This window comes from Mesoplodon bidens, assembly GCF_964165515.1.
Source record: "Mesoplodon bidens genome assembly, chromosome: 12".
Lineage (NCBI taxonomy): Eukaryota > Metazoa > Chordata > Mammalia > Artiodactyla > Ziphiidae > Mesoplodon > Mesoplodon bidens.
In genome coordinates this window covers 63,767,428-63,795,394 of record NC_138168.1, presented here as the reverse complement: position 1 = coordinate 63,795,394, position 27,967 = coordinate 63,767,428, and the positions used below count along the sequence as shown (strand labels likewise).

At 40.2% G+C, this 27,967-nt stretch overlaps 1 protein-coding gene across 2 annotated transcripts; it reads left to right on the top strand.

Annotated features, from left to right (window-relative positions):
* The first annotated feature begins 364 nt into the window (after positions 1-364).
* On the top strand, positions 365-26,271 carry LOC308626400 (pantetheine hydrolase VNN2-like). Of its 2 annotated transcripts, none has more exons than XM_081251376.1 (8): positions 365-474; positions 951-1,182; positions 1,301-1,431; positions 16,066-16,258; positions 18,429-18,717; positions 20,016-20,386; positions 21,781-21,951; positions 25,951-26,271. In XM_081251376.1, the coding sequence occupies exons 2-8, from the start codon at positions 970-972 to the stop codon at positions 26,140-26,142; spliced, it is 1,560 nt and encodes a 519-aa protein (XP_081107502.1). In that variant the 5' UTR covers positions 365-474; positions 951-969; the 3' UTR covers positions 26,143-26,271. The 2 variants fall into 2 exon arrangements, with proteins under 2 accessions (XP_081107502.1, XP_081107503.1); XM_081251377.1 differs by having other exon boundaries at positions 24,728-26,094.
* Positions 26,272-27,967: the final 1,696 nt, after the last annotated feature.

Sequence of the window (27,967 nt, the reverse complement as noted above, 5' to 3'; positions counted from 1 at the left end):
TTGGGACTGGGGAAGGGAGAATATGGATATCCTAGGAGGTTATCAGAGATCACATAACATACGCGTTTTTTTTTAAAAGCTCATTTATGTGGTTATTTGCCTCTAACAAAAATGAAAATTACATCTTATCTGGGTTATAATAGAGATGATCTTTATAATCACCAGCCAGAGTGAGATGCTTCCCTCCCCTTCCATCTATCTCCAAAGAAAGGAAGGAAAGGGGGAAGGAGGGAAGAAAGGAAAGAAGGAAGGAAGGAAGGAGAGAGGGCTGGGGAGGAAAGGCGTGGGGGAGGAAGGAGGCTTGGTCCCCGGAGGGCTGGGGCCCCCTTAGCAGAAGTTCTTGATTTCTCCTCTGGCCAAACACCAGGGACCAGCACCCGGAGGATCAGTGCTTTAGGTACTAAGGATGCAGCAGTGAGCAAACTGGACACAAAATCTTGTTTTTATGGGGTGCAAGTTCAGAGTCTTTAATAGGTAAGTCAGAGTGTTGACTTGGGTGAATTTTGTTCCCAATATTGCCGTGTATTGCATTTTCCTAGTAGTAAATACTTTAAAATTTTTTCTTCTCTTCTTAAAATAAACATGATGTAGATCTGTCAACAGAACAGAAAAAAATTATTATCTAGTTTTTGTAATTTAATAAATGAGATTTGTTGTATTATGGTTCTTCACATGAGAGTTAATTTAGTTACTATTTTCTTTCTATTAATAAAAGGGTACAACTGTACTATATTTGAATTTTGTCTTTTTGAAATTTGACATTAAATCTCATCCATAGTACATGTACAATCCTTGTAATACTTTTTGATTGCATTCAGGGAACTGAATTTTTTTTCCTGCAAAATGATAAGGCATAATATTCATGAGATTGTAAAATAAAAGGTGGCAGTCATGTTACCTAAATGTTCCTTCCTTTATAAATACTACATGAATGTTACTTTCACTTGCAGAACTCGCTAGACCTTGACCATGATCATTTCCTCTTTTCAAACCTCCGTGGCAGTTTTTGCCCTAATTATTCTGCATGTCAGTGCTTTGGATACTTTCAAAGCTGCAGTATATGAACATGCTGTCATATTGCCAAATCACACAGAAACACATGTTTCTCAGGATGATGCCTTGCACCTCATGAACAAGAATATAGATATTGTGGAGAGAGCAATTAAGCAGGCTGCTGAACAGGTATGCTTTTATTTCTGCTAATCATAATTTATGAGGGGCATGAGAGCTGGTGAAGATTGGAGTGTTGAATAGTCTACATACATAGAGAAATAATTTTGATTTAACTTGTTTTGAACAGGGTGCTCAGATCATTGTGACACCAGAAGATGCAATATATGGATGGAAATTTACCAGGGAAACCATTTTCCCTTATCTGGAGGATATTCCAGATCCTCTGGTGAACTGGATTCCATGTCAAGACCCACACAGGTATTTGACTTATCCTAGTTGTTTGTACAAAAGTGCTGTGGTTCTCTAAAATGTACACGTTCACTTCAGCAAAATGATAAATCCTGAATGATCATGTATGTGGTGTATGTTTTTGTTTTATATTTATATATATATATGTATCTTGGCATTCATTAGATTTTTTAAAATTGTACCTAGATGCCATTTAACAATTATTTATAATCTAGTATCTTTATTAAATTTGGAGAAATATAAAAATATTTATTACTGGGACTAGAAACTAAGGGGAACACGATCTCATGAATATTAATTTCTCATGAAAATTAATTTCTGAAGTGGACACGGGGTTGTGTTTGGAAAATATTCCAAGGTCTCTATTGAAGGTAGTATATTTCAATTCATAGTCTCTCTGCTCTAGAATCTGTTTCCCAGGCAGAAAGACCTCACTATCTACTTTCTAGTGAGACTTTATGTTTTGAAACTTTGCATTTTCCTAGACTCATAAAGCTAATTTTCCTGGGAAAAAGTAATCCAGAAACTTTCTAATGTAAAATATTTAATATATGTGTGTATATTTAACATATAACTCCTACTACCTACTAAGGCTTGAATTATTGAGGCATGGATTGCACACTTCCATAATGGCAGTAAAAAGTCCCTCACTCTTTCACACTCGTTCTTTCTCAACTCTCAAATCCTCTCACCATCTCTTACCCTCTTGCACTTTCTCTCACTCTTGTACCTCAAATTAAGTTTATTAAATGTCCCTTTGCCATGCTCTTGCTGGAGGATTATGGATACCACGCTTTTTGAGGCACTCCTGGTTAGTGTAAATTTTATATAAGGGTTATCAGAAAATGGCTTTTCTCAGCTCTAAAGAGACTAACCGCGCAACGAGGAGAATATCGGGTTACATGACAGTCGCCCGCTCCACTTGCCAATCGTTCCTGTTTTGAGCTGATGCTTCCTATGATGTTTGTAAGAAACACTTTTGTGGAAGAAAAGGGGCAATAGCTGGACAGTCTTTCTTTCTTTTTTTTTTTTTTTAAATACATTTATTTATTTATTTTTGGGTGTGTTGGGTCTTCGTTCCCGTGTGAGGGCTTTCTCTAGTTGCGGCGAGCGGGGGCCACTCTTCATCGCGGTGCGTGGGCCTTCCACTGTCTCTTTCTCTCTTGTTGCGGAGCACGGGCTCCAGACGTGCAGGCTCAGTAGTTGTGGCTCACGGGCCTAGTTGCTCTGCGGCAGGTGGGCTGTTCCAAGACCAGGGCTCGAACCCATGTCCCCTGCATTGGCAGGCAGATTCTCAACCCCTGCGCCACCAAGGAAGCCCTGGACAGTCTTTCTGCCTAGAAGTTTTGAGAAGGGGGACAACCCATTTGTTTTCTTCTCACAGTAGGATTGGAAGATGGACTTTCTGTTAAAAACAACATATGTTGCAAATTTATGGACTAGTCAAATATCACAGTAGCTATGGAAACTGGTGAAGGTTGGGGGAGAGATCTATTCCATATGGTTAGTAAATACTTCTTTCATAGCTCTACACTAGAAAAAAGAAATTTTGACAGAAAATGGGCTTGCGTTGTCACCCAATACAGTTACATTTAATTCATTTCACTATTACTTATTGAGCATCTACTGTGTGCCAGATACTATTTTAAGAATAGGAGATATAGCACTTATTAAAACAAAGTCTTTGCCCTCCCTGTGGCTTATGAATATTCTAGTGGGAGAAGATAGATGTAAACAAACTCATTTATTATATAGAATGTCATTTGGAGATAAGAATAGGGATGCTGACTGAAAAAAAAAAGCACAACCTAATAGTTGACAATTATGTTTTCTTTGGGGATTTACAAAGGACTTTAGCCAGGGATACAGCCCCTCAGATACCTCTTCGGACAGTTCCAAAGAGGTAAGGTAGGAGCCAAGATATATAGGAGTTTTTGCAACCCCCCCAAAGGAAAAAACAAGCAAGGTAGCCCAACATCAAAACAAGCAAGGTAGCCCAACTGCTAATGGGACTTCCCCGGCAGTCCAGTGGTTAGGACTCCGTGCTTCCACTGAAGGGGCCACAAGTTCAATCCCTGGTCGGGGAACCAAGATCCCATAGGCCACTCGGCACAACCAGAAAACAAAAGAAAACAAACAAACAAACAAAGAGGGACTCCCAAATGTTTGGCTTGAGCAGTTGTAGGCGTGGAATTGCCATTTACAGACATAGGGAGTGTTACTGAACCAAACTTGTGTCCACTTGCCCAGGCACAGTAAAGCCTATGTACTGGCACCGGGCTGTAGTGAAGGAAAGTGCAGGGCCGAGCAAGACATACAAGCAGCTAATGCTCAAAAGACCGAAACTCCCCGATGGATTTTAGAGAAGGGTTTTTTGTTGTTTGTTTTGTTTTTTAGCGGTATGCGGGCCTCTCACTGCTGCGGCCTCTCCCATTGCGGAGCACAGGCTCCGGACACGCAGGCCCAGCAGCCATGGCCCACGGGTCCAGCTGCCCCGCGGCACGTGGGATCCTCCCAGACTGGGATGCGAACCATGTCCCCTGAACCGGCAGGCGGAGCCCCAACCACTGTGCCACCAGGGAAGCCCTAGAGAAGGGTTTTTAAAGGCAAGGTGAGGGAGAGAGTGGCAGGGTGTGTGATCAGCTCTTGTACAGTTCTCTGATTGGTTGATGGTGAGGTAACAGGGTGATGTCACAGGGGTTAACATCATCTATCCTCAGGCTCCAGCCAGTCTGGGGGCTATGTGCTCATGGTCATCATGCAGTTAGCTTCTTCCATCTGGTGGGGATTTTAGTATCTGCAAAACAATTGAGGAATGTGTGTCAGACTCTGTTATTTATGTTCTTTGGGGAGGAACTAAAGATTCTGTGACTCTGCTGTATAGCTAATCTATTATTTAAATCGTTACCAGTTCTCCCCACCCAACTGCTATTTTTTTGTTACTATGTGTTTACATTCTTCCAATCATTAATTCTTGAGCCAGTTTTTTGTGACTCGGGGAAGGCCTGGGAGACTAAAGCTTTTCCACAAAAAAAGAGGCAGGTAGAGGACATGGAGGATGGGGGGAGTCTGTCTTGGGAAGGTCCCATAGGGTCCTCTCGGTTACAGGAGCACTGAAGGAATAGAAAGTCTGGGATGGAACTCAGGAAATCAGTTTTGTGCATCTGAAGTTTGAGCTGTGATTTAATAGATATCCAACTGGAGATATAACCTTGGCAGTTGCGTATTCGAGTCTGGCATGAAAGACAAGGTCAGGGTTGGAGGGATAAAGTCAGGGAGAAAAAATTTTTAAATCAGATTTACTAACCTGGATAAGAGTAACTATCAATCCATCCCTTTTCATTCATGCATTCACTCATTCACCCATGAAACCAGCAAATGTATAAAGAGCTACAGTAAGGAAGCAGGAAGTGCAGTCATGATAAAGAAGCATCTGAGGTTTGAATTCAGACTGCCTGTTAAACGCAAGCTCCAAAACACATAATTGTGCTGTAAAAATCAAAGGTGAATCTTACTAGATTCTCATTGGTGAGGTCGGGGATGTGCTTTAGCAGTGGCAGCTCAAATGAGGAACCATCTATAAATATCTCCTAAGTAAATCTAGGTCCACAGTAATCTTCTCACATACAGGCCTTTTTTTAAAAATATAAATTTATCTATTTAATTTATTTATTTTTGGCTGTGTTGGGTCTTTGTTGCTGCACGTGGGCTTTCTCTGGTTGCAGCGAGTGGGGGCTACTCTTCGTTGCGGTACGCAGGCTTCTCACTGCGGTGGCTTCTCTTGTTGTGGAGCATGGGCTCTAGGTGCACAGGCTTCAGTAGTTGTGGCACCCGGGCTCAGTAGTTGTGGCACACAGGCTTAGTTGCTCCGTGGCATGTGGGATCTTCCCGGACCAGGGCTCAAACCCATGCCCTTTCATTGGCAGGCAGATTCCTAACCACTGTGCCACCAGGGAAGCCTAAGACAGGCCTTTTTTTCAAATCACATTGCTCTTAATGAAACTAATGGAATAATGTAGTTTATAGGATGGATAAGTTTATCATCATTCTATTCAGACATTCACTTTTATAAATTTCCTCTTATTTGCCTTCTATAAATAAACTCCATGTTCAAACCTATTAAGCTTTAGGAAATAAGACACAATATCTATCATCTATGCAAGAATAGTAAAGTTGCATTTTTAAATATTGATAATCATATTTAGTTTTAAAAAGATACCCTGACATGGCTCTCACTCTGTTCCTTTCACATTTAGTATGACTATTCTCAAGTAAGGTTAATAACTTATCAATAAGTATATTGCCAACTCCACATTGGTCAGTAAATGTCAAAGAGCAAAGAATCTTGGTCCTCAGTGGAAGCAGAAATGTCTCAAAGAGTTACCTATTCACAGATGAAACCACAAAAATTAAAAAACACTCTCCATATTCTTTATTTGGGGTAAAAATAGAGACCTTTCAAGCACATTTTAATTTTTGTATTTTTATTTTTATTTAGAGAATACTTTGTTAGTTTCTGTAATAAAACCCATGTAGATAAGACCTTACATGTTTAACACAGTGTGTTACCCCTGTACAAATGGAAAAAAATTATGTTTTAACATTTCTAGACCAATATAGATGTTAATTTCTGTACAGTGCCAACCCAACACTGTACAACTGGGATACTTTTTCCAAAGTTGACAGCACAGCTAAAGTTTCCAAAAATTCCAATTTTATGTATATACATATATATGTATATATATATACATATATATAGATGTATTTATTTATATAAAAAGACCAAGAGCAGTATTTTACGCATCAATAGCAGCAACAGCTTTTCTAGGTTCTGCAGTCATCTGAACAAAATTATAGAGACATATAGCACAATCCATTAAAAAAAAAAAAGGTAAAAATCAAAACCTCAGAAAACAGCAAAGTTCTGTTACTGTTGTGGTACCTGACACCATTTTCTTTATTAGCTTCTCAATCATCATCTGGAAAGAAAACATTCTAGAATAACATCATTATAAATAGATCTGATAAAGCATGGTCACTACTGTGTATCATAAAGCAGGTACAAGATATTTTACATTCACAGAGGTATGATACAGTACTGTCCTATATCTGTAATATTATAGGATATAATTAAAAAGACATTATTTGAGACTTGATTCTACTTTTCCAGCAGAGGGCCCAAAGGGTGGTTACAACACAGCTCTGGTACAGAAATGTACCTTCTTAGATAGGATTTCCCTTCTTTAGTGGCACTGTTCTAGGCACTCACTGTCAAGCACATTTTTATGTCCTTAAACATAAACTTTTTAAAGGTATTTCTATAGTAGGAAAGTTAGTTTCATCATATAAAGTGCCGGAGTCCAGCTCCAGCCAGTCCAGGGATACCTGAGGGATGGATAGCGTCAGCAAAGGAAATGAATCTATTACACTTCTTAAAGTATCAGCATTGCATGTTTCTCTCTCTCATCCTCTCCTTTATTGTTTACAATCACAGGTTTATATGTTATAGTTGATTACATTACCAGGTACGTGGCCAAACAATCTTAGCACAATCAAATCTCAAAATATTCTATAAAGATTTAAAAAAATATATCCCCTAGTTTCTAGATGTCCTATTAAAATATTTCCCTAAGTTCCCATTAATCACAGGTTATTTCTTAGTAACCAAGCCAAGCAGTTATATGATTATTTTAATTGTAAAAGTTGGAGCTACTTGTTCCTATTTCTCTTCTTGCATGGGCAAACTTTTACAATGGTTCCACGAAAATATTTACAATATACCCTGCATGCTCATTCTCGTTGTTTCCTTCAACTGAGACAGTGTTTTTCTCCCGATCCTAGCAACCGATTCTGCTCTAGTCATTTGCTTTTTTATAATTAATCTTCCTTTATAATAGAACCATAAATTTCCTATGTCATCAGGAACTCCGGCCCATGGCCATAACTCCATAATAGAGGGTGTTTTTCATAAAAACATCCCTTTATTTCCAAGCTCTTAATTCTTTACCTATTTCCCCGGGGCTTTAGTGGGTACTTCCCATTCTGTGGTAGTTTCAGGAGGGGGAGTCCTAGATGAATTTTTCCTTCACGTGGAGCAACATCCCCCCAAAATTGCCCCATATGTAAATTTATTCTCATAAAACATAACAACAGAGCTGTAGTCCACCTTCCTGGCACGGCGCTGCCTTGCAGTTTCACCTTCCGTTGCTTCATGACTTTGTCATGGTGCAATGGCTTCAGGATGGCTTCCAACAATAAAGTTACTAAATTCATTGTAAAGGCACAGTAGTCAAATTTTCTATAAGCCCTGCAAACATTTCTGTTCATACTCCTTTCATTTCCAAAGATAAGAATTATAGACCGCTTTGCATAACATAAGGCCACAGAGTTACAGCTAAAAAGAGAGTCACAAAGGTAAGAATGATGTCCCTTCTGTTGTAGTCTGCTATTTATTTGTCAGTTATCTTGGTATCTTCAGAGTATGGGCTTCTAACCGTCAGGGCACTCAGAGCTGGCCTTCGTCTAATGGCTCACAGCACTACCATTTCCAGGGGAGTTCCAGTGGTGTTCCATTCCTGCACCACCCAGATAATATGTCTGTATTTCGGATTACCACCACTAACACACTGAGACCCCTACCTCCGCCCTCACATCAGAAAGAAAGCTCATTTGGCTATTCCCCAACTACCAAGAAACAAATTCCCAAATACATCTTAAACTTCAAGACTTTAGGAGCTGGATTATTTTTGGAAATAATAAAAGAATAAACTTCCTTTATGAAAAGAAAAGAAACTTACCACTAAGAGGGAGAAAAAATATTTTTTTAATTAAAAAAAATTTTTTTTCTGCTTTATAACAAATTTAATCAGTTATACATATACATATGTTCCCATATCCCCTCCCTTTTGCGTCTCCCTCCTACCCTCCCTATCCCACCCCTCCAGGCGGTCACAAAGCACCGAGCTGATCTCCCTGTGCTATGTGGCTGCTTCCCACTAGCTATCTACCTTACGTTTGCTAGTGTATATATGTCCATGCCGCTCTTTCGCTTTGTCACAGCTTACCCTTCCCCCTCCCCATATCCTAAAGTCCATGCTCTAGTAGGTCTGTGTCTTTATTCCTGTCTTACCCCTATGTTCTTCATGACATTTTTTTTTCTTAAATTCCATATATATGTGTTAGCATACAGTATTTGTCTTTCTCTTTCTGACGTACTTCACTCTGTATGACAGACTCTAGGTCCATCCACCTCATTACAAATAGCTCAATTTCGTTTCGTTTTATCGCTGAGTAATATTCCATTGTATATATGTGCCACATCTTCTTTATCCATTCATCCGATGATGGACACTTAGGTTGTTTCCATCTCCGGGCTATTGTAAATCGGGCTGCTATGAACATTTTGGTACATGACTCTTTTTGAATTATGGTTTTCTCAGGGTATATGCCCAGTAGAGGGATTGCTGGGTCATATGGTAGTTCTATTTGTAGTTTTTTAAGGAACCTCCATACCGTTCTCCATAGTGGCTGTACCAATTCACATTCCCACCAGCAGTGCAAGAATGTTCCCTTTTTTCCACACCCTCTCCAGCATTTATTGTTTCTAGATTTTTTGATGATGGCCATTCTGACTGGTGTGAGATGATATCTCATTGTAGTTTTTTTTTTTTGCAGTATACGGGCCTCCCACTGTTGTGGCCTCTCCTGTTGCGGAGCACAGGCTCCGGACGTGCAGGCTCAGCAGCCATGGCTTACGGGCCCAGCCGCTCCGCGGCATGTGGGCTCTTCCCAGACCGGGGCACGAACCCGTGTCCCCTGCATCGGCAGGCGGACTCTCAACCACTGCGCCACCAGGGAAGCCCCCATTGTAGTTTTGATTTGCATTTCTCTAATGAGCAAAGATGTTGAGCATCCTTTCATGTGTTTGTTGGCAGTCTGTATATCTTCTGTGGAGAAATGTCTATTTAGGTCTTCTGCCCATTTTTGGATTGGGTTGTTTGTTTTTTTTGTTATTGTGCTGCATGAGCTGCTTGTAAATTTTGGAGATTAATCCTTTGTCAGTTGCTTCATTTACAAATATTTTCTCCCATTCTGAGGGTTCTCTTTTGGTTTTGTTTATGGTTTCCTTTGCTGTGCAAAAGCTTTTAAGTTTCCTTAGGTCCCATGTGTTTATTTTTGTCTTTATTTCCATTTCTCTAGGAGGTGGGTCAAAAAGGATCTTGCTGTGATTTATGTCATAGAGTGTTCTGCCTATGTTTTCCTCTAAGAGTTTGATAGTATCTGGCCTTACATTTAGGTCTTTAATCCGTTTTGAGTTTATTTTTGTGTATGGTGTCAGGGAGTGTTCTAATTTCCTACTTTTACAGGTACCTGTCCAGCTTTCCCAGCACCACTTATTGAAGAGGCTGTCTTTTCTTCACTGTACATTCCTGCCTCCTTTATCAAAGATGAGGTGACCATATGTGCGTGGGTTTATCTCTGGGCTTTCTATCCTGTTCCATTGATCTATCTTTCTGTTTTTGTGCCAGTACCATACTGTCTTGATTACTGTAGCTTTGTAGTATAGTCTGAAGTCAGGGAGCCTGATTCCTCCAGCTCCATTTTTCGTTCTCAAGATTGCTTTGGCTATTCGGGGTCTTTTGTGTTTCCATACAAATTGTGAAATTTTTTGTTCTAGTTCTGTGAAAAATGCCAGTGGTAGTTTGATAGGGATTGCATTGAATCTGTAGATTGCTTTGGGTAGTAGGGTCATTTTCACAATGTTGATTCTTCCAATCCAAGAACATGGTACATCTCTCCATCTATTTGTATCATCTTTAATTTCTTTCATCAGTGTCTTATAATTTTCTGCATACAGGTCTTTTGTCTCCTTAGGTAGGTTTATTCCTAGATATTTTATTCTTTTTGTTGCAATGGTAAATGGGAGTGTTTCCTTGATTTCACTTTCAGATTTTTCATCATTAGTATATAGGAATGTCAGAGATTTCTGTGCATTAATTTTGTATCCTGCTACTTTACCAAATTCATTGATTAGCTCTAGTAGTTTTCTGGTAGCATCTTTAGGATTCTCTATGTATAGTATCATGTCATCTGCAAACAGTGACAGCTTTACTTCTTCTTTTCCGATTTGGATTCCTTTTATTTCCCTTTCTTCTCTGATTGCTGTGGCTAAAACTTCCAAAACTATGTTGAATAAGAGTGGTGAGAGTGGGCAACCTTGTCTTGTTCCTGATCTTCGTGGAAATGGCTTCAGTTTTTCACCACTGAGGACGATGCTGGCTGTGGGTTTGTCATATATGGCCTTTATTATGTTGAGGAAAGTTCCCTCTATGCCTACTTTCTGCAGGGTTTTTATCATAAATGGGTGTTGAATTTTGTCGAAACCTTTCTCTGCATCTATTGAGATAATCATATGGTTTTTCTCCTTCAATTTGTTAATATGGTGTATCACGTTGATTGATTTGCATATATTGAAGAATCCTTGCATTCCTGGAATAAACCCCACTTGATCATGGTGTATCATCCTTTTAATGTGCTGTTGGATTCTGTTTGCTAGTATTTTGTTGAGGATTTTTGCATCTATGTTCATCAGTGATATTGGCCTGTAGTTTTCTTTCTTTGTGACATCCTTGTCTGGTTTTGGTATCAAGGTGATGGTGGCCTCATAGAATGAGTTTGGGAGTGTTCCTCCCTCTGCTATATTTTGGAAGAGTTTGAGAAGGATAGGTGTTAACTCTTCTCTAAATGCTTGATAGAATTCACCTGTGAAGCCATCTGGTCCTGGGCTTTTGTTTGCTGGAAGATTTTTTATCACAGTTTCAATTTCAGTGCTTGTGATTGGTCTGTTCATATTTTCTATTTCTTCCTGAGTCAGTCTTGGCAGGTTGTGCATTTCTAAGAATTTGTCCATTTCTTCCAGGTTGTCCATTTTATTGGCATAGAGTTGCTTGTAGTAATCTCTCATGATCTTTTGTATTTCTGCAGTGACACTTGGTACTTCTCCTTTTTCATTTCTAATTCTATTGATTTGAGTCTTCTCCCTTTTTTTCTTGATGAGTCTGGCTAATGGTTTATCAATTTTGTTTATCTTCTCAAAGAACCAGCTTTTAGTTTTATTGATCTTTGCTATCGTTTCCTTCATTTCTTTTTCTTTTATTTCTGATCTGATTTTTATGATTTCTTTCCTTCTGCTAACTTTGGGATGTTTTTGTTCTTCTTTCTCTAATTGCTTTAGGTGCAAGGTTAGGTTGTTTATTCGAAATGTTTCCTGTTTCTTAAGGTAGGATTGTATTGCTATAAACTTCCCTCTTAGAACTGCTTTTGCTGCATCCCATAGGTTTTGGGTCGTCGTGTCTCCATTGTCATTTGTTTCTAGGTATTTTTTAATTTCCTTTTTGATTTCTTCAGTGATTACTTCATTATTAAGTAGTGTATTGTTTAGCCTCCATGTGTTTGTATTTTTTACAGCTCTTTTCCTGTAATTGATGTCTAGTCTCATAGCATTGTGGTTGGAAAAGATACTTGATACAATTTCAATTTTCTTAAATTTACCAAGGCTTGATTTGTGACCCAAGGTATGATCTATCCTGGAGAATGTTCCATGAGCACTTGAGAAAAATGTGTATTCTGTTGTTTGGGGATGGAATGTCCTATAAATATCAATTAAGTCCATCCTGTTTAATGTATCATTTAAAGCTTGTGTTTCCTTATTTATTTTCATTTTGGATGATCTGTCCATTGGTGAAAGTGGGGTGTTAAAGTCCCCTACTATGACTGTGTTACTGTCGATTTCTCCATTTATGGCTGTTAGTATTTGCCTTATGTATTGAGGTGCTCCTATGTTGGGTGCATAAATATTTACAATTGTTATATCTTCTTCTTGGATTGATCCCTTGATCATTATGTAGTGTCCTTCTTTGTCTCTTCTAGTAAGTAGTCTTTATTTTAAAGTCTATTTTGTCTGATATGAGAATTGCTACTCCAGCTTTCTTTTGGTTTCCATTTGCATGGAATATCTTTTTCCATCCCCTTACTTTCAGTCTGTATGTGTCTCTAGGTCTGAAGTGGGTCTCTTGTAGACAGCATATATATGGGTCTTGTTTTTGTATCCATTCAGCCAATCTGTGTCTTTTGGTGGGAGCATTTAGTCCATTTACATTTAAGGTAATTATCGATATGTATGTTCCTATTCCCATTTTCTTAATTGTTTTGGGTTCATTATTGTAGGTCTTTTCCTTCTGTTGTGTTTCTTGCCTAGAGAAGTTCCTTTAGCATTTGTTGTAAAACTGGTTTGGTGGTGCTGAACTCTCTCAGCTTTTGCTTGTCTGTAAACGTTTTAATTTCTCCATCAAATCTGAATGAGATCCTTGCTGGGTAGAGCAATCTTGGTTGCAGGTTTTTCTCCTTCATCACTTTAATTATGTCCTACCACTCCCTTCTGGCTTGTAGAGTTTCTGCTGAGAGATCAGCTGTTAACCTGATGGGGATTCCCTTGTGTGTTATTTGTTGTTTTTCCCTTGCTGCTTTTAATATGATTTCTTTGTGTTTAATTTTTGACAGTTTGATTAATATGTGTCTTGGCGTATTTCTCCTTGGATTTATTCTGTATGGGACTCTCTGTGCCTCCTGGACTTGATTAACTATTTCCTTTCCCATATTAGGGAAGTTTTCAACTATAATCTCTTCAAATATTTTCTGTCCCTTTCTTTTTCTCTTCTTCTTCTGGAACCCCTATAATTCGAATGTTGGTGCGTTTAATGTTGTCCCAGAGGTCTCTGAGACTGTCCTCTGCTCTTTTCATTCTTTTTTCTTTATTTTGCTCTGCATCAGTTATTTCCACTATTTTATCTTCCACCTCACTTATCTGTTCTTCTGCCTCAAGTTATTCTGCTATTGATCCCATCTAGAGTATTTTTCATTTCATTTATTGTGTTTCTAATCGATGCTTGATTCATCTTTAGTTCTTCTAGGTCCTTGTTAACTGTTTCTTGCATTTTGTCTATTCTATTTCCAAGATTTTGGATCTTGGCAATAGAATCTTGGTTCATCTTTACTATCATTATTCTGAATCCTTTTTCAGATAGACTGCCTATTACCTCTTCATTTGTTAGGTCTGGTGGGTTTTTATCTTGCTTCTTCTCCTGCTGTGTGTTTTTCTGTCTTCTCATTTTGCTTATGTTACTGTGTTTGGGGTCTCCTTTTTGCAGGCTGCAGGTTCGTAGTTCCCGTTGTTTGTGGTGTCTGTCCCCAGTGGCTAAGGTTGGTTTAGTGGGTTGTGTAGGCTTCCTGGTAGAGGGGAGTAGTGCCTGTGTTCTGGTGGATGAGGCTGGATCTTGTCTTTCTGGTGGGCAGGTCCACGTCTGGTGGTGTGTTTTGGGGTGTCTGCGGACTTTTTATGATTTTAGGCCACCTCTCTGCTAATGGGTGGCATTGTGTTCCTGTCTTGCTAGTTGTTTGGCATAGGGTGTCCAGCACTGTAGCTTGCTGGTCGTTGAGTGAAGCTGGGTGTTGGTGTTGAGATGGAGATCTCTGGAAGATTTTCGCCATTTGATATTATGTGGAGCTGGGAGGTCTCTTGTGGACCAGTGTCCTGAAGTTGGCTCTCCCACCTCAGAGGCACAGCACTGACTCCTGGCTCCTCAATTTGGGATGATTTGTTGTCCATTCATGTATTCCACAGATGCAGGGTACATCAAGTTGATTGTGGAGCTTTAATCCGCTGCTTCTGAGGCTGCTGGGAGAGATTTCCCTTTCTCTTCTTTGTTCTCACAGCTCCCGGGTCTCAGCTTTGGATTTGGCCCCGCCTCTGCGTGTAGGTCGCCGGAGGGCGTCTGTTCTTCGCTCAGACAGGACAGGGTTAAAGGAGCAGCCGCTTCAGGGACTCTGGTTCACTCAGGCCGGGGGCGAGGGAGGGGCACGGAGTGTGGGGCGAGCCTGCAGCGGCAGAGGCTGGCGTGACGTTGCACCAGCCCGAGGCGCGCCGTGCGTTCTCCCAGGGAAGCCGTCTCTGGATCCCGGGACCCCGGCAGTGACGGGCTGCACAGGCTCCCGTAAGGGCGGCGTGGACAGTGACCTGCGCTCGCACACAGGCCTCTTGGCGGCAGCAGCAGCAGCCCCAGCGTCCCACGCCCGTCTCTGGGCTGCGCGCTTTCAGCCGCGGCTCGCGCCCGTCTGTAGAGCTCCTTTACGCAGCGCTCTTAATCCCCTCTCCTCGCACACCAGGAAACCAAGAGGGAAGAAAAAGTCTCTTGCCTCTTCGGCAGCTCCAGAGTTTTCCCGGACTCCCTCCCGGCTAGCTGTGGCGCATTAGCCCCCTTCAGGCTGAGTTCTCTCCGCCAGCCCCAGTCCTCTCCCTGCGCTCTGACCAAAGCCCGAGCCTCAGCTTCCAGCGCCGCCCGCCCTGGCGGGCGAGCAGACAAGCCTCTCGGGCTGGTGAGTGCCGGTCGGCACCAATCCTCTGTGCGGGAATCTCTCCGCTTTGCCCTACCCAGGTATGTGGGGAGTTTCTTGCCTTTTGGGAGGTCTGAGGTCTTCTACCAGCGTTCAGTAGGTGTTCTGTAGGAGTTGTTCCACGTGTAGCTGTATTTCTGGTGTATCTGTGGGGAGGAAGGTGATCTCCGCTTGTTACTCTTCCGCCATCTTCCCCGGAAGTCCCGAGAAAAATTTTTTAACACCGTGATGAGTTCACCCATGGAGTGAGTTAGAGAAGAGATCTAATGCTTGAGCTATAAGAAACTGCAGTGTTTAGACTCAGTGCACATGAAGAGGAACCAGAAAAGGAGATGGAGAAAAGCACCCAGTGAGTAGGAGAATGAGAGCGTGGGGTCCAATAAGCAAGGTGAAGTGCTTCCGGGAGGAGGGTGTAAGTAACTGTGTCAACTGCTGCAGGTAAGTAGCACAAGATCACAAGATGTCACGTGATGATGATATCATGTGGATGTCATCATCAGCATTAGAGAGAGTTGTCGGGTGGGATGATAGCAATGAAAGCTGATCTGAGCACTTCTAAAGAGAACGGGAGAAGATGGGCTGAGGATAGCAAACTGTCCAGCTCTTCCAGGGAGTTTTGTTGTAAGATGGACCTAAGGAATGGGGCATAAAGTAGAGGGGCATGGGGGTCAAGAGAGGTTTTTATTTTATTTTGTTTAAAGATGAGAGGTACTAGAGCATATTTGCATGCTGATGGAATGATCTAGTAGAGAGATGACAACTGTTGATGCAGGAGTGTGAATAATAAATTGCTGGAGAAATAGATACAATGTGGAAAATAATTCATCAAGGTTAGGCACAATTTGTGACTTCTACATATAATCTCTATCATGTCACATAATTATCATTTCTTTTTTGTATGAGAACAATTAAGATCCAGTTTCACAGCAACTTTGAAGTTTATCATTCAGGATTGTTGACTATAAGCGCTATGTTATGCATTCAGTCTCCAGGACTTATTTATCTATTAGTTGCAAGTTCGTACCCTTAAACTGCATCTCCCCAGTTCCCCACAATCAAGCCGCTAGTAACCACCATTCTATCTTCTGTTTCTACAAGTTTGACCTTTTAAAATTCCACATATAAGTTATATCATACAGTATTTGTCTTTCTCTGTCTGACTTACTGAAAAGTCTTAATTAAAATTGGATTTAGATTTGGTCATACACCAGTACAAAGAAGACTCAGCTGCCTGGCCAAAAACAACTCTATCTATGTCTTGGCAAATATTGGGGACAAAAAGCCATGTAATTCCTATGACTCTGCGTGTCCTCCAAATGGCCATTATCAATACAACACCAACGTGGTGTATGATGCAAAGGGAAAGCTGGTGGCACGTTACCATAAGGTAAGAGGGGGTGGGTGTGTAATATGGAGCCTGCTATGAGGGGGTGGATGCTGTGTTTAAGAGTTAGAGCTTCATTCTCTTATAACACAATGTTACCAAGATTTTTTTTTAAAGCGAGCAATAAAGAAAATGACACTTTAGAAATGTGGAAAAAATTGTAGGCAGAGACCTGTAAGAAAGGTTTGGTAATAGTCCAGGATTGAGATAAAGTTTTTGCATATATAAAACAAGTAATTTTCATATTGATATAAAAGATACTGAGATGACTGTAGTCTGGATGCCATTTAATTTTGAAATGATAAAAGATGTTTTCACATCATATGAATCAGTTGCATGGAAGTTAATTTCCCTGCTTTCTATCAAGTCACAAAAATGATCTTTCTCTTTTAGTTTCTACACCAGTTAATTTAATTATCCTCTTATTGATTTAAGGTCAAATCATAAATTTTTTACTTTAAAATCTGAATTGAAAGAGTAAAATAACCTGAAGTCATAATTTTATACTAAATTGGACCGGGAGAGAGGCTGACCTTTTAAATGGTTATGGGATGTGCAGGTCAGTGTGAATGTCCCTTTTCCTCTCCCATATTTTTTTCTAAGCATCTTAATCGTGGCTTCAAAATCTTCTGACTGGAGAAATTATCTCCTGGAAGTCCTAGGGAAAAATAAATATTACTCAAGAGGAGTGACATTGAGCCAATGACTTTCAAATGTTTTTGATCATATACCTCTATATGGAAAAAAAATTTTAACATGAGTCGTCAAAATAAAATATATTTATATTTATTTGTGTGTTTATTTGTGTATTTATAAATAAAACTCAAAACTTTCAAAAAGTTTTCTTCATAAACTTGCGGATTTCACAACTTGGTTTTTTGTTGTTGTTGTGGTACACGGGCCTCTCACTGTTGTGGCCGCTCCCGTTGCAGAGCACAGGCTCCGGATGCGCAGGCTCAGTGGCCATGGCTCACAGGCCCAGCTGCTCCGCGGCATGTGGGATCTTCCTGGACTGGGGCACGAACCCGTGTTCCCTGCATTGGCAGGCAGACTCTCAACCACTGCACCACCAGGGAAGCCCCACAACTTGTTTTTATATGTAATTAAACTTCTGTGTTCTCAAAAATGTGTCTCAGACTGGAAATAGAAATGTCAGTACTTCCATTTTCCTTGTTTCTGAGACTGTGTTTGCTTTGTGAGTATCATTTTTAAAGGCTCTTTCTTTGCAGCTACTCTTCCATTCTGTAAGTGTTGACCTAGTTAAACTGGTAGCATAGTCGGTCAATCCATTTATCCAGGCTCAGTAAATGGCAGGATGACACAGTGCACTGGATGTGGACAGTTAATGAGGACCTGGGTCATCCTAAAGTGAGAAGCTCTCACTCTTCCATCAGGGTACCTCAGAACAGTTCGTGACCCATGCTCTCTGACATATGGATCTGATAAGAGTACTTTTGTCAATCAATTCTTAAAATGCTAGTAAATTTCAATTAAAATTTTTTTTAGGTAGAAAATAAATTTAGAGAGAAGTTTTAGTAGTCTGGCTCCCAACCCTCAGTCTTTCCTACTTTGCAAATCATTTTATTAAGCTGTTGACCCTGATTATTAAGTTAGACTAGGTTCATTTCTCAAGTTTACTTGGAAGAAATCAGAGAGAATGAAATAAAATATTCATTTTTAACAACAATTTTGAAAGCTGAGTAAGAGTCCCTGAAATTACTTTGGATGGAATACTGTAAAGAGGGAGAGGGCCTCCCTCATCTGATTAATAGATATTTACTGTGCATCTATTATGTTTATAGGTATCAGGGACTCAAAGAAAAATGATGTATGTCTTCAGCTTTCAAGAAGCACATAGTGTTTACGATTTATGGGGAGGTATTTGGCTCCTGATTGAGAGAGGGAGGAAGATAAGGAGAGAGAGGGAGGGAGAGAGAGAGAAAGAGAGGGAAAGTTAGAGAGAGAGAGAGAGGGAGAGAGGGAGTGAGAGAGGCTATATTTCTTCATATTTTTCTTTGGAAATTAACTTCCAGTCACCAGAGGCATTCACCTTCTATAGATTTCCTGCTATTGAGCATTGTCAAATCTCAAAATTACTAACTTGGAGAGTTTTCATGTGTCACCTCTTCAATAAACAAGCCTTTCCTGGTTTTATCCTGTGTGTTTGTTATAGTACCACCTCTACTCTGAGCTTCAGTTTAATGTCCCCGAAAAGCCGGAGTTGGTGACTTTCAACACCTCCTTTGGAAAGCTTGGCATTTTCACATGCTTTGATATTCTCTTCCATGATCCTGCTGTGACCCTGGTGAAAGATTTCCACGTGGACACCATATTGTTTCCCACAGCTTGGATGAATGTTTTGCCCTTTTTGACAGCTATTGAATTTCATTCAGCTTGGGCAATGGGAATGAGAGTTAATCTTCTTGTGGCCAACACACATAATGTCAGCCTAAAAATGACAGGTAATTCATGACCAGATGTGGTTTGCTGATTATATTTCTAAATGCAGAGAAACTTGTGCCTCAGATATGACCTGTTGTAATTTTTTGGTTCTTTGTTGGGACTTCTCACTATGTTTGTATCCTTTCATTAAAAAAAAAAAGAGGAAGAAGAAAAGAAAAGCTACTGCTTGATTATAACAGCTATGGCTGTGTTAAGACTTTTATGTGTATTATTTCATCTATCCTCACAACAACTCTACGTATGCGCTGAGTACTATCATTCCAATTTTGCATATTAGAAAACTGAGACACACAAAAATGCAAGTAACTTGCCAAAGGCCACGAGATAGTACGGGGCAAAGCAGGGAAATAAATAAGATATGCTCTATGACTGGCAAGGCAGAGTAGTGTATTATTGAGATGTTGCTGTATAACAAATTGCTTTAAAAGTAAAATGTGAAAGCGGCTTAAAAACAATAAACATTTATTATCTTACAATTTGTGTTGGTCAGGAATTTGGGAGTAGCTTAGCTGGGTGGTCCTGGCTCAAGCCATCTCTTCAGGTTACATTAAACTGTTGGCTGGGCTAAATGTCATCTGAAGGCTTGATTGGGGCTGGCAGACCTGCTTCCAGGATGGCTCACTCATACGGCTATCGGTAGGGTTCCTCTCTTTCTCAGTGGGTGTTGAGAGGAGACCTTCATTTCTTGCACATGGGTCTGTCCATAGGGCTGTGTGATGTATCCTTATGACATGGCAGCTGGCTTCTTCCAGAACAAGTAATGAGAGAAAGAGGGAGAGAGAGAGGGAGATGGAGAGAGAGAGAGAAAGAGGAAAGCTGCATTGCCATTAATGACTAGTCACAAACCATTATTTCTACCATGTTCTATTGATTAGGAGTATGTCACTAAGTCAAGCCCACACTCAAAGTGAAGGGAATTAGATCCACCCATTGGAGAAAGGAGTGTTGAAGAATTTTGGAACATATTTGAAAACCACCACAATGGAGAATGGGAGGGAGTTTTGTATTAACTTCCCTACCTCTCAGGAATGCCTGAGTACAACGATTTTAATATTTGGCTTAATTTTCTATAGTGCTAGTAAATTATATTCAAAGTTTATTTGAAATGAGACCACTGATCATGTAGTTTAATCTCCTCCAGTAGAGAATAGGAGAAGTATTATACGTAGGTGTTCAGTGCCTTGTGCTTTCTCATTGTGACTAATCTTGTGACATGACCACATGCTCAGTTCTGATGGGGAAACTGGTGGTGTTGGGTTTGCTTTTTGTTTTTAAAAGACTTGTCTTCCATTCACAGGCAGTGGTATCTATGCACCACACTCTCCCAAAGCATACCATTATGATATGGAAACAGAGTTGGGAAAGATCCTCTTTGCAGAGGTGGATTCGTATCCCCGAAACTCTCCGACCTACCCACCAGCTGTGAATTGGAGTGCCTACGCCACCACCGTCAAACCATTCCCAGGACAGAAAAACTCCTTTAGGGGCTTTATTTCCCGGGATGAGTTCAACTTCACAGAACTCTTTGAAAATGCAGGAAACCTTACAGTCTGTCGAAAAGAGCTGTGCTGTCATTTAAGCTACAGAATGTTAGGAAAAGAGAATGAAGTGTATGTTCTAGGCGCCTTTGCTGGACTTCATGGCCGAAGGAGAAGAGAGTATTGGCAGGTAATCTCAGCTCGAGAGAAAGGGAGTGTTTGGATGTCAGTAAATTCTGGGGTTAAGTTTTCATATTTGTCCCAGGGAGCCAAATGCTTTTCCTTGGCATGACTGCATGCATTGCCAGTGTCTCACACACACACACAAACACACACACACACACACACACACACACACACACACTTTGGGATTAATCATGTGATATTTGCAGGGGGGCTAAGTATCATTGATTGCTTGCTTTGAGCACATTAAAAGAATACATTAGCCTGACGATGCTGATTTTCTATTTGACTAATGAAACTAGTTTACATATTGAAGTGAACTTCAAGAAGGCTTCTTTAAGTAGCTTTGCTGACACATCTGAATATAAAGTCTTGTTTTAACTTTTAAAACCAACAATAAGTAGGGATATAACTTTTATTTTAACTTCTCTCATAACCAAATGCCCTGATCATTTCATGCCCTTCCAGTGACAAATTTTTTAAACTTTTTGTATAATGTTGGCTATGCATTTGTTTTTTCTTATTTTACTCTGTGCCTCACTGCCTTCTCCTAAGGAAACAGATATGAAAAAAAAAAAAGAGAGATGGTCAAAATTTTAATCATCCTTTTGGCTTTTGTACTCCTGTTGCCCAAATACCTCTACTTTCTTGGGCCAAATGCCATCATCTGACATGCCAGACTAATGGTTTATATCTGTTACCAAGTCCAAGCTTGTACTGCTTGCTGTATGACAGACCAGTACATTGAGAGATGAGTTGTTGGGACAAGGAATAGTGACTTTATTTGGAAAGCCAGCAGACTGAGAAGATGGTAGACTAGTGTCCCAAGGAACCATCTTCCCTGAGGTAGAATTCAGGCTTCTTTTACACTAAATGGGGAGGGGGTAAAATCCTAATTCCAGTCAGACTCTGGAGGGGATGTGTTTATTTTTTCCTTCCTGCAGCCATTCATAGGTGTGCCTGGTCTGGAAGTTTCCTGTGAGCTAAACAAAGGTATTTTAGCTCATTACATGAAAGGCAGGATTCTCAGAGATGGTTCATTATGTATAATTTAAAGCTTATAGGCAGCATGCCTTTAGTGATTAACTTGTAGCAAAAGCAGTAGACTACAAAGGTTTAAATAAAAAGAAACAGATCCAGTATGGAGTGGATTTGTTCTTTCCTATTACAAATCTAGTTTTAAACTGGCTTCTTTCTTTCAATCCCGCTAGTTACCCAGGAAGTGGGGGTTGGTTCTTAATCATTTGCCATTTTCAATAAAGCAGGTAATTATATGATCCAAATCCCTTTATCAGATGGTGAAAATATTTACTTTGCTACGTTTATAAACTGAGTCAACAGTTCTAGTACAAGTAACTTAGATGCAAGACATTGCATTTCATGTGCGTCTCTTCTACACAGGTATGCACAATGGTGAAATGTAAATCTACTAATCTGACAACTTGTGGACAGCCAGTAGACACTGCTCTGACAAGATTTGAAATGTTCTCCCTAAGTGGCACATTTAGAACGGAGTATGTTTTCCCTGAAGTGCTACTTACTAAAATCAATCTGGCACCCGGAAAATTTGAGGTAGGATAACTTTAAGAGTGTCTTCATTTTATCTGTTTTCTGAAGTCAAATAAAACAGGCTATGACAACTGTATCTGTTAACTTTTGCTGTGTAACAGACTCCTCAAAATTTCATGGTTTTACACAATAACCATTTCTTTAGCCCTGATTTTGTGGTTGGTGATGTGAACTGGGTGTAGCTTGGCTGTTCTTCTGGACTAGAAGAGGCTCGGTTGATCTTGGCTGAGCTCATTCATGCATCTGCCGCTAGCAGGTGGGTTAGTTGGGGCTGGCTGGTTTGCGATGGCATAGTCTTGGCAAGGTGGGATGATTGGGGCCACTCTCCCTCTGTGGTCCCTCATCTTCCAGAAAGCCTTGTCTTGTTCACATGTTAGATTAAGGAGTCCAAGAGCATAAATAGGGAAAGACACAATAGGCCAGTTCTTTTCAAGTCTCTTCTTGCAACATGTTTGCAAATATCTCATCTACCAAAGCAAGTCACATGACCAAGGTAGATTCAAAGGGTGGAGAAATAAATGCTGCAGAACTCTCAATGGGAAGAGCTGTAAAATCATACTGCAAAGGGTATGGATAAAGGAGGGGAAATTTTTGTGACCATTTTTGCAACATACAGCAACTAATTCTAAAGTGATGACACTTTGTTGGAATAACACCATAAGACACCTAGACCCTATGAGCCTGAGGCAACATTCATTGCAGAATATTTACTTACAGATTTTTAGTTTCTTTTTGTCACATGTGGAGACAAACAGAAAAATCAAATATTTATTTCATAAACCATAGTGACCATAGCCAATTAATCCACAAATTAAGCTAGTCTCAAATTAAAATTAAGATTCTGTAGGTTTGTATCTTCTAGTCAGTACATGGCACATATACACATGTACATACACATACTCTACAAGTTTGGCCCTTAATGTCTTCACTGAACTGTGACAAACAGTGGCAGAGTTTCAGAACCTAAAGTGAAATCACTGCATTTTTTTTATAAAAGAAAAATAGGATCTAAGTTAAGTAATCCAAAACATCAAGCAAGGAAATCTTTAAAATTGCAGATTGCTTATGGTCGTATATCTGTGTCTGCCTGTTTAATCAGATTGGAATTGGTCATATTTATAAAAATATTTAATTCTGTAATACCAATAGTTCAACATACAATGCAGCCTTAAGGCTGGGAAACCCAGAGAATGGGAATCCTTGGCTGCCATAGAACCCAGTTAGGCAGAATCTCATGAGCAAATTGAGGCTGGAATAAAAGCTTAAATGCCAACTCCAGAAAATCTTGATCAGATCTGAAGTAAGGGGTCTGGGGCTCAAATCCCGTAGTTGAAAGTTGGCTAGAGTGGCACAAATATGTGTAAATGAACTGAAAGTTTCAGGGGCCAATTCAAGGAAGTCAGAGATGGGAGAGTAGGGTTCACCCAGGTAAGCTTAGGTATGGGTGCACTATATCTTGTAAGCCCTGCCATTTAAATTTAGCACACAATCTAATTTTCTGAGTACGATTTTAAAAAATAGATCAGCGGTGGCATTAGATTCTCACAGGAGGTGGAGCTCAGGCGGTAACACGAGTGATGGGGAGTGGCTGTAAATACAGATCAAGCTTCGCTCACTTGCCCGCCACTCACCTCCTGCTGTGTTGCCCAGTTCCTAACAGGCCACGGACTGGTACCATTACCAGTCCGTGGCCTGAGGGTTGGGGACCCCTACCATAGATGACAAGTTTTTTACATGAGTCACACTGACCATGTCTTCCTGAGTATTTCCCCAGTTTCCTTGACTGATGGACTCTCCATCAACACATATTTCCACATTATCTTTGAGGATCACTTCTGCAGAGATTCCAACATATTCATTGCCTATCTTTTCCCCATCCTTAGTTCTACGCTAAGAGCATGAAGTGTCACTGACCATCACCACAACTGTGGGAAACATCTTGCTTTAACATTTTAGGTTAACTCTGGCATATTATCAGAAGTGTGGCCTCTACAACTATGTAGTTATGTAAGTTTGTGCAAGTCAGTTAACCTCTGAATTTCCTACCTGTAAAATGGGGAGAATATCTTCCTCACTGATTTGGTAATGCATGTGAAAGCACTTTGTGAACAGTGGAGCATTATACAAGTATCAGGATATATTTTTAGGTACTTACCTCAAAAGGTTACCTAGTTAACCAAGTTCATCAACAACTGGAGGAAAAGCTTGCCAGAATTAGGCCACATGTACTGAGCATCATGTAAGTATACATCAATGTGCAGACAGACTGGAGGAGTAGGAGGCCAGGTTCCACTGTAGATACAGTAAATCAGAATCTCTGGGGATGAGACCTATATTTTTCATAGTCCTACCGGTGATTTTGGTGGGTAAAAACTACCAGTTTAAGGGAATAGTCAAAAAGGTCAAATTATCTTGAGTGTAACTTAGAAGGCCAGTTAATTATATAGTATATTTTAGGAAAATTTGTAAGAATAAAACAGTAAAAATGCTAAGTTCTAACTAGAACCCAAGGGACAATCACCAATGTGGAACAATTAATTCCAAAGAGGTCAAAATAGACACAATTTTACTATATTGATGAAAAGTCACAAGAAAACTAAATATTTGTGTTTAACTTGTTTCAAACTTTCACTCAAATGCAATTTGAAATATACCTCTGTTATTTCATTTTTGTTCTTTAACGAACAATTTAATAAACAAGGGACTCTTTAGAAACAAGGAACACTTAATAAACAATGAACATTTAACATTTTATATTTGTTCATTTAATTACCAACAGGTTGTGTGTTTGACGACTTGTCAGTGAGCTATGTATTTGTGTGCGTGTGTCACCACAATAATCACCTTCGGGGATATTTAGGTATTTTCTACTTCTAGTTATAAAGTATCTGATTTCTCACCTTCTAAGTTCTTCCCCATCCAAACTGTCCTTCTCACAACTGATGATGAACTCATTTTCTTTAATTCTTGTTCTATCTGTTGTCTATTTGTGTTTTTTTCTATTCTTGTTCCATTACTTTGCATACATTACTCCCTTACAGAGAAGCCTCTTGCCTTCAGGATAGATCTGATCATTCATGGCTTTCACAAATCCGATCCGTACAGTTCTCTTTGACCATATGGCTTAGTCTCCTCTTCAATAATCTTCAACTCCAGCTAATGATGTGCTGTAAATTGTAACAAGCCACTCTCTGAGGAAGAAAAAGAAAAGCTCCGATTTGTGGCATTTGCCAGTTATCATGATGTAAATATTCTCACCACCATCAATTTCAAGAAAAACCATGTTTAACAACCAGCTGTCAAAGTTCCTGAAGATTTAACAGTCTGTTGTTGTGAGCTTACACACCACTGGCTCCAGCACACAACTTGTTCTAACCAAATTGGAGTGAGAAAGCACATTGCCTAGATCTGTCACATACATTGCTGTCTCAGAATGAGCCTTTGCTGCTTGATTTCCACTTGGCACAAAGTCTTCCATCATACTGCCCCAGGGAGAAATTCCTAACTGCTCCTTGTAGCAGACTGTATCCCACCTTGGGAAGCAGAGCAGTTCAGCTATTCCTTCTCAGACCTCCTAGGCACATACCTGTTTCTCTCTGCAATATACTAATATACTGATTTCTCCCTTTATATGTGGCATCTTCTCAGTTTCACCATTAACTTTGAAGCTTCTTGAGGGAAGGATGTTATTTGTGTTCCTCTGGTTCCTGGTTATCTTGCTTATAATTGGACTCAATAAATTTTTGCTACTGATGATTTCTGACTTTTCATTAAGGGTTACATCTGATTGTTTAAACTCAATTATTGAACCCTCTAGAATGGCTCTAGTCTTCCTTACATATAAAATAGCTGTTTCCTATCTTTCCCACATGTTCCCCAAGCCCCAACCCTAGCCCTAGCCCCCTTACCTACCATGATATCTAGGATGGTTTCAAAATCATGAGTCTGCTTGTAATGTATATTCTAATCAAGTTGACTATACTTTTCCCACTTTTTCTTTAGGTACTAAAAGATGGGCGTTTGGTAAACAAGAATGGATCATCTGAGCCTATTCTAACAGTGTCACTGTTTGGCAGATGGTACACTAAAGACGTACGTTCCATCTCTGGTGGGACCAGCAACTCAGCAACAACTTACCTGATAATATCCACATTATTAATGATCATAGCTTTGCAAAATACTGTGATGGTGTAGGACATCACTTTATCATATTCATTGTTGCACCCCAAGTTTACTAAGAAACTCTGAATGGCTCGCTCCCCAGTATAAACCAATGATTTCCAAATATATATATTTTTCTCATCAAGGATTATATTTAAGTGTTATGGTAATTTTGCCTCTTTTTTGGCTATGCTGAAATAATACAGTATGGTATAACGGTATAATTGAGGTTTGGGTCATGTAAATGAGGATTAATCCTGTCTCCAGCCTTATTTGCTGTGTGTGCTTGTGTGTGCTTGTGCGTGTGAGCATGAACAGAGTGAAGAGGTTCAGGGACATTGTAAATATAGTGGTAGCCTTGGGAGAGAACAGTAATGATGGGAATTGAGACGTTTATGACTGAATTCCATTTGACATTAAAGACAGTTTGAACTCACCTAGTTTTCTGTACTAATGATTGGGGAGGATTTGCTTTCTAATCAGATGGAAACATAAACTCATTGGAGTTTCACTGGAAACATAAACTCCAACGTTGAAGTTTATCTTAACAATGAAAGTTGTTTTGAGATGTTCTAGAAGAAATAACAGCTAGTCCAGGTTAATGGGTATTCATAGCTCCAAACAGTCCTGCCTAAAGGCTGTGGTGTAATCTAACAGTCACAAATCCCATAACACAAAGATCATGACTGTTTTTTAATTTATTCTATTTATTTATTTTTGGCTGTGTTGAGTCTTTGTTGCTGTGCACGGCCTTTCTCTAGCTGTGGCGAGCGGGGGCTACTGTTTGCTGCGGTGTGTGGGCTTCTCACTGCGGTGGCTTCTCTAGTTGCGGAGCACGGGCTCTAGGCGCACGGACTTCAGTAGCTGTGTAGCATGGGCTCAGTAGTTGCAGCACATGGGCTCAGTAGTTGTGGTTCGCGGGCTCTAGAGCACAGGCTCAGTAGTTGTGGCCTACGGGTTTAGTTGCTCCGCAGCATGTGGGATCACGGATCCGGGCTCGAACCCATGTCCACTGCCTTGGCAGGCGGATTCTTAACCGCTGCGCCACCAGGGAAGCCCCACCATGACTGTTAATGGTAACACTATTTTCAACACTGAGTATCTGCTTTTTTAGTGGTGGTGAATGTACATGTATGTAAATAGTCCAAAATCACATAGTCATCAAAATTCTGTGTTCTTTTATCGCTTCATAAAATATAGAACATTTCAGATTTGCCAGGTTTCGCTTGAGGAAGTTAGACATTATGCAATGGTTTTGCAATGTGTTCTGTGACTCTTGGGTAACGATATTTCACTTCTAGTCGACTGCTGAAACTAAACCCACTGGTTTGAGAAAGATGCAAGCAAGAATATCCTCACAGGGCTTCCCTGGTGGCGCAGTGGTTGAGAGTCTGCCTGCCAATGCAGAGGACACAGGTTCGAGCCCTGGTCTGGGAAGATCCCACATGCCGCGGAGCAGCTGGGCCCGTGAGCCACAGCTACTGAGCCTGCGCTCCGCAACAAGAGAGGCCGCAACAGTGAGAGGCCCGCGCACCACGATGAAGAGTGGCACCCGCTCGCCGCAACTAGAGAAAGCCCTTGCACAGAAAGGAAGACCCAACACAGCCAAATAAATAAATAAATTTACTTAAAAAAAAAAAAAAAAAAAAAAAGAATATCCTCACAGATTCTAAGGGACAGTTCTTCCCTTCATTCACACTTAGAGCTGCCAGCTATACTTCAACTCATTAAAAATAAAAACAAAAATGAAAAACAAATAACACCAGTCCCAAGGAAAATAAAGAGTACTTAATTGCAAAATTGCATCACAAGGTTTTAACCCATATCTCATCAGTGGTTTTCACACAACCACTGTGTT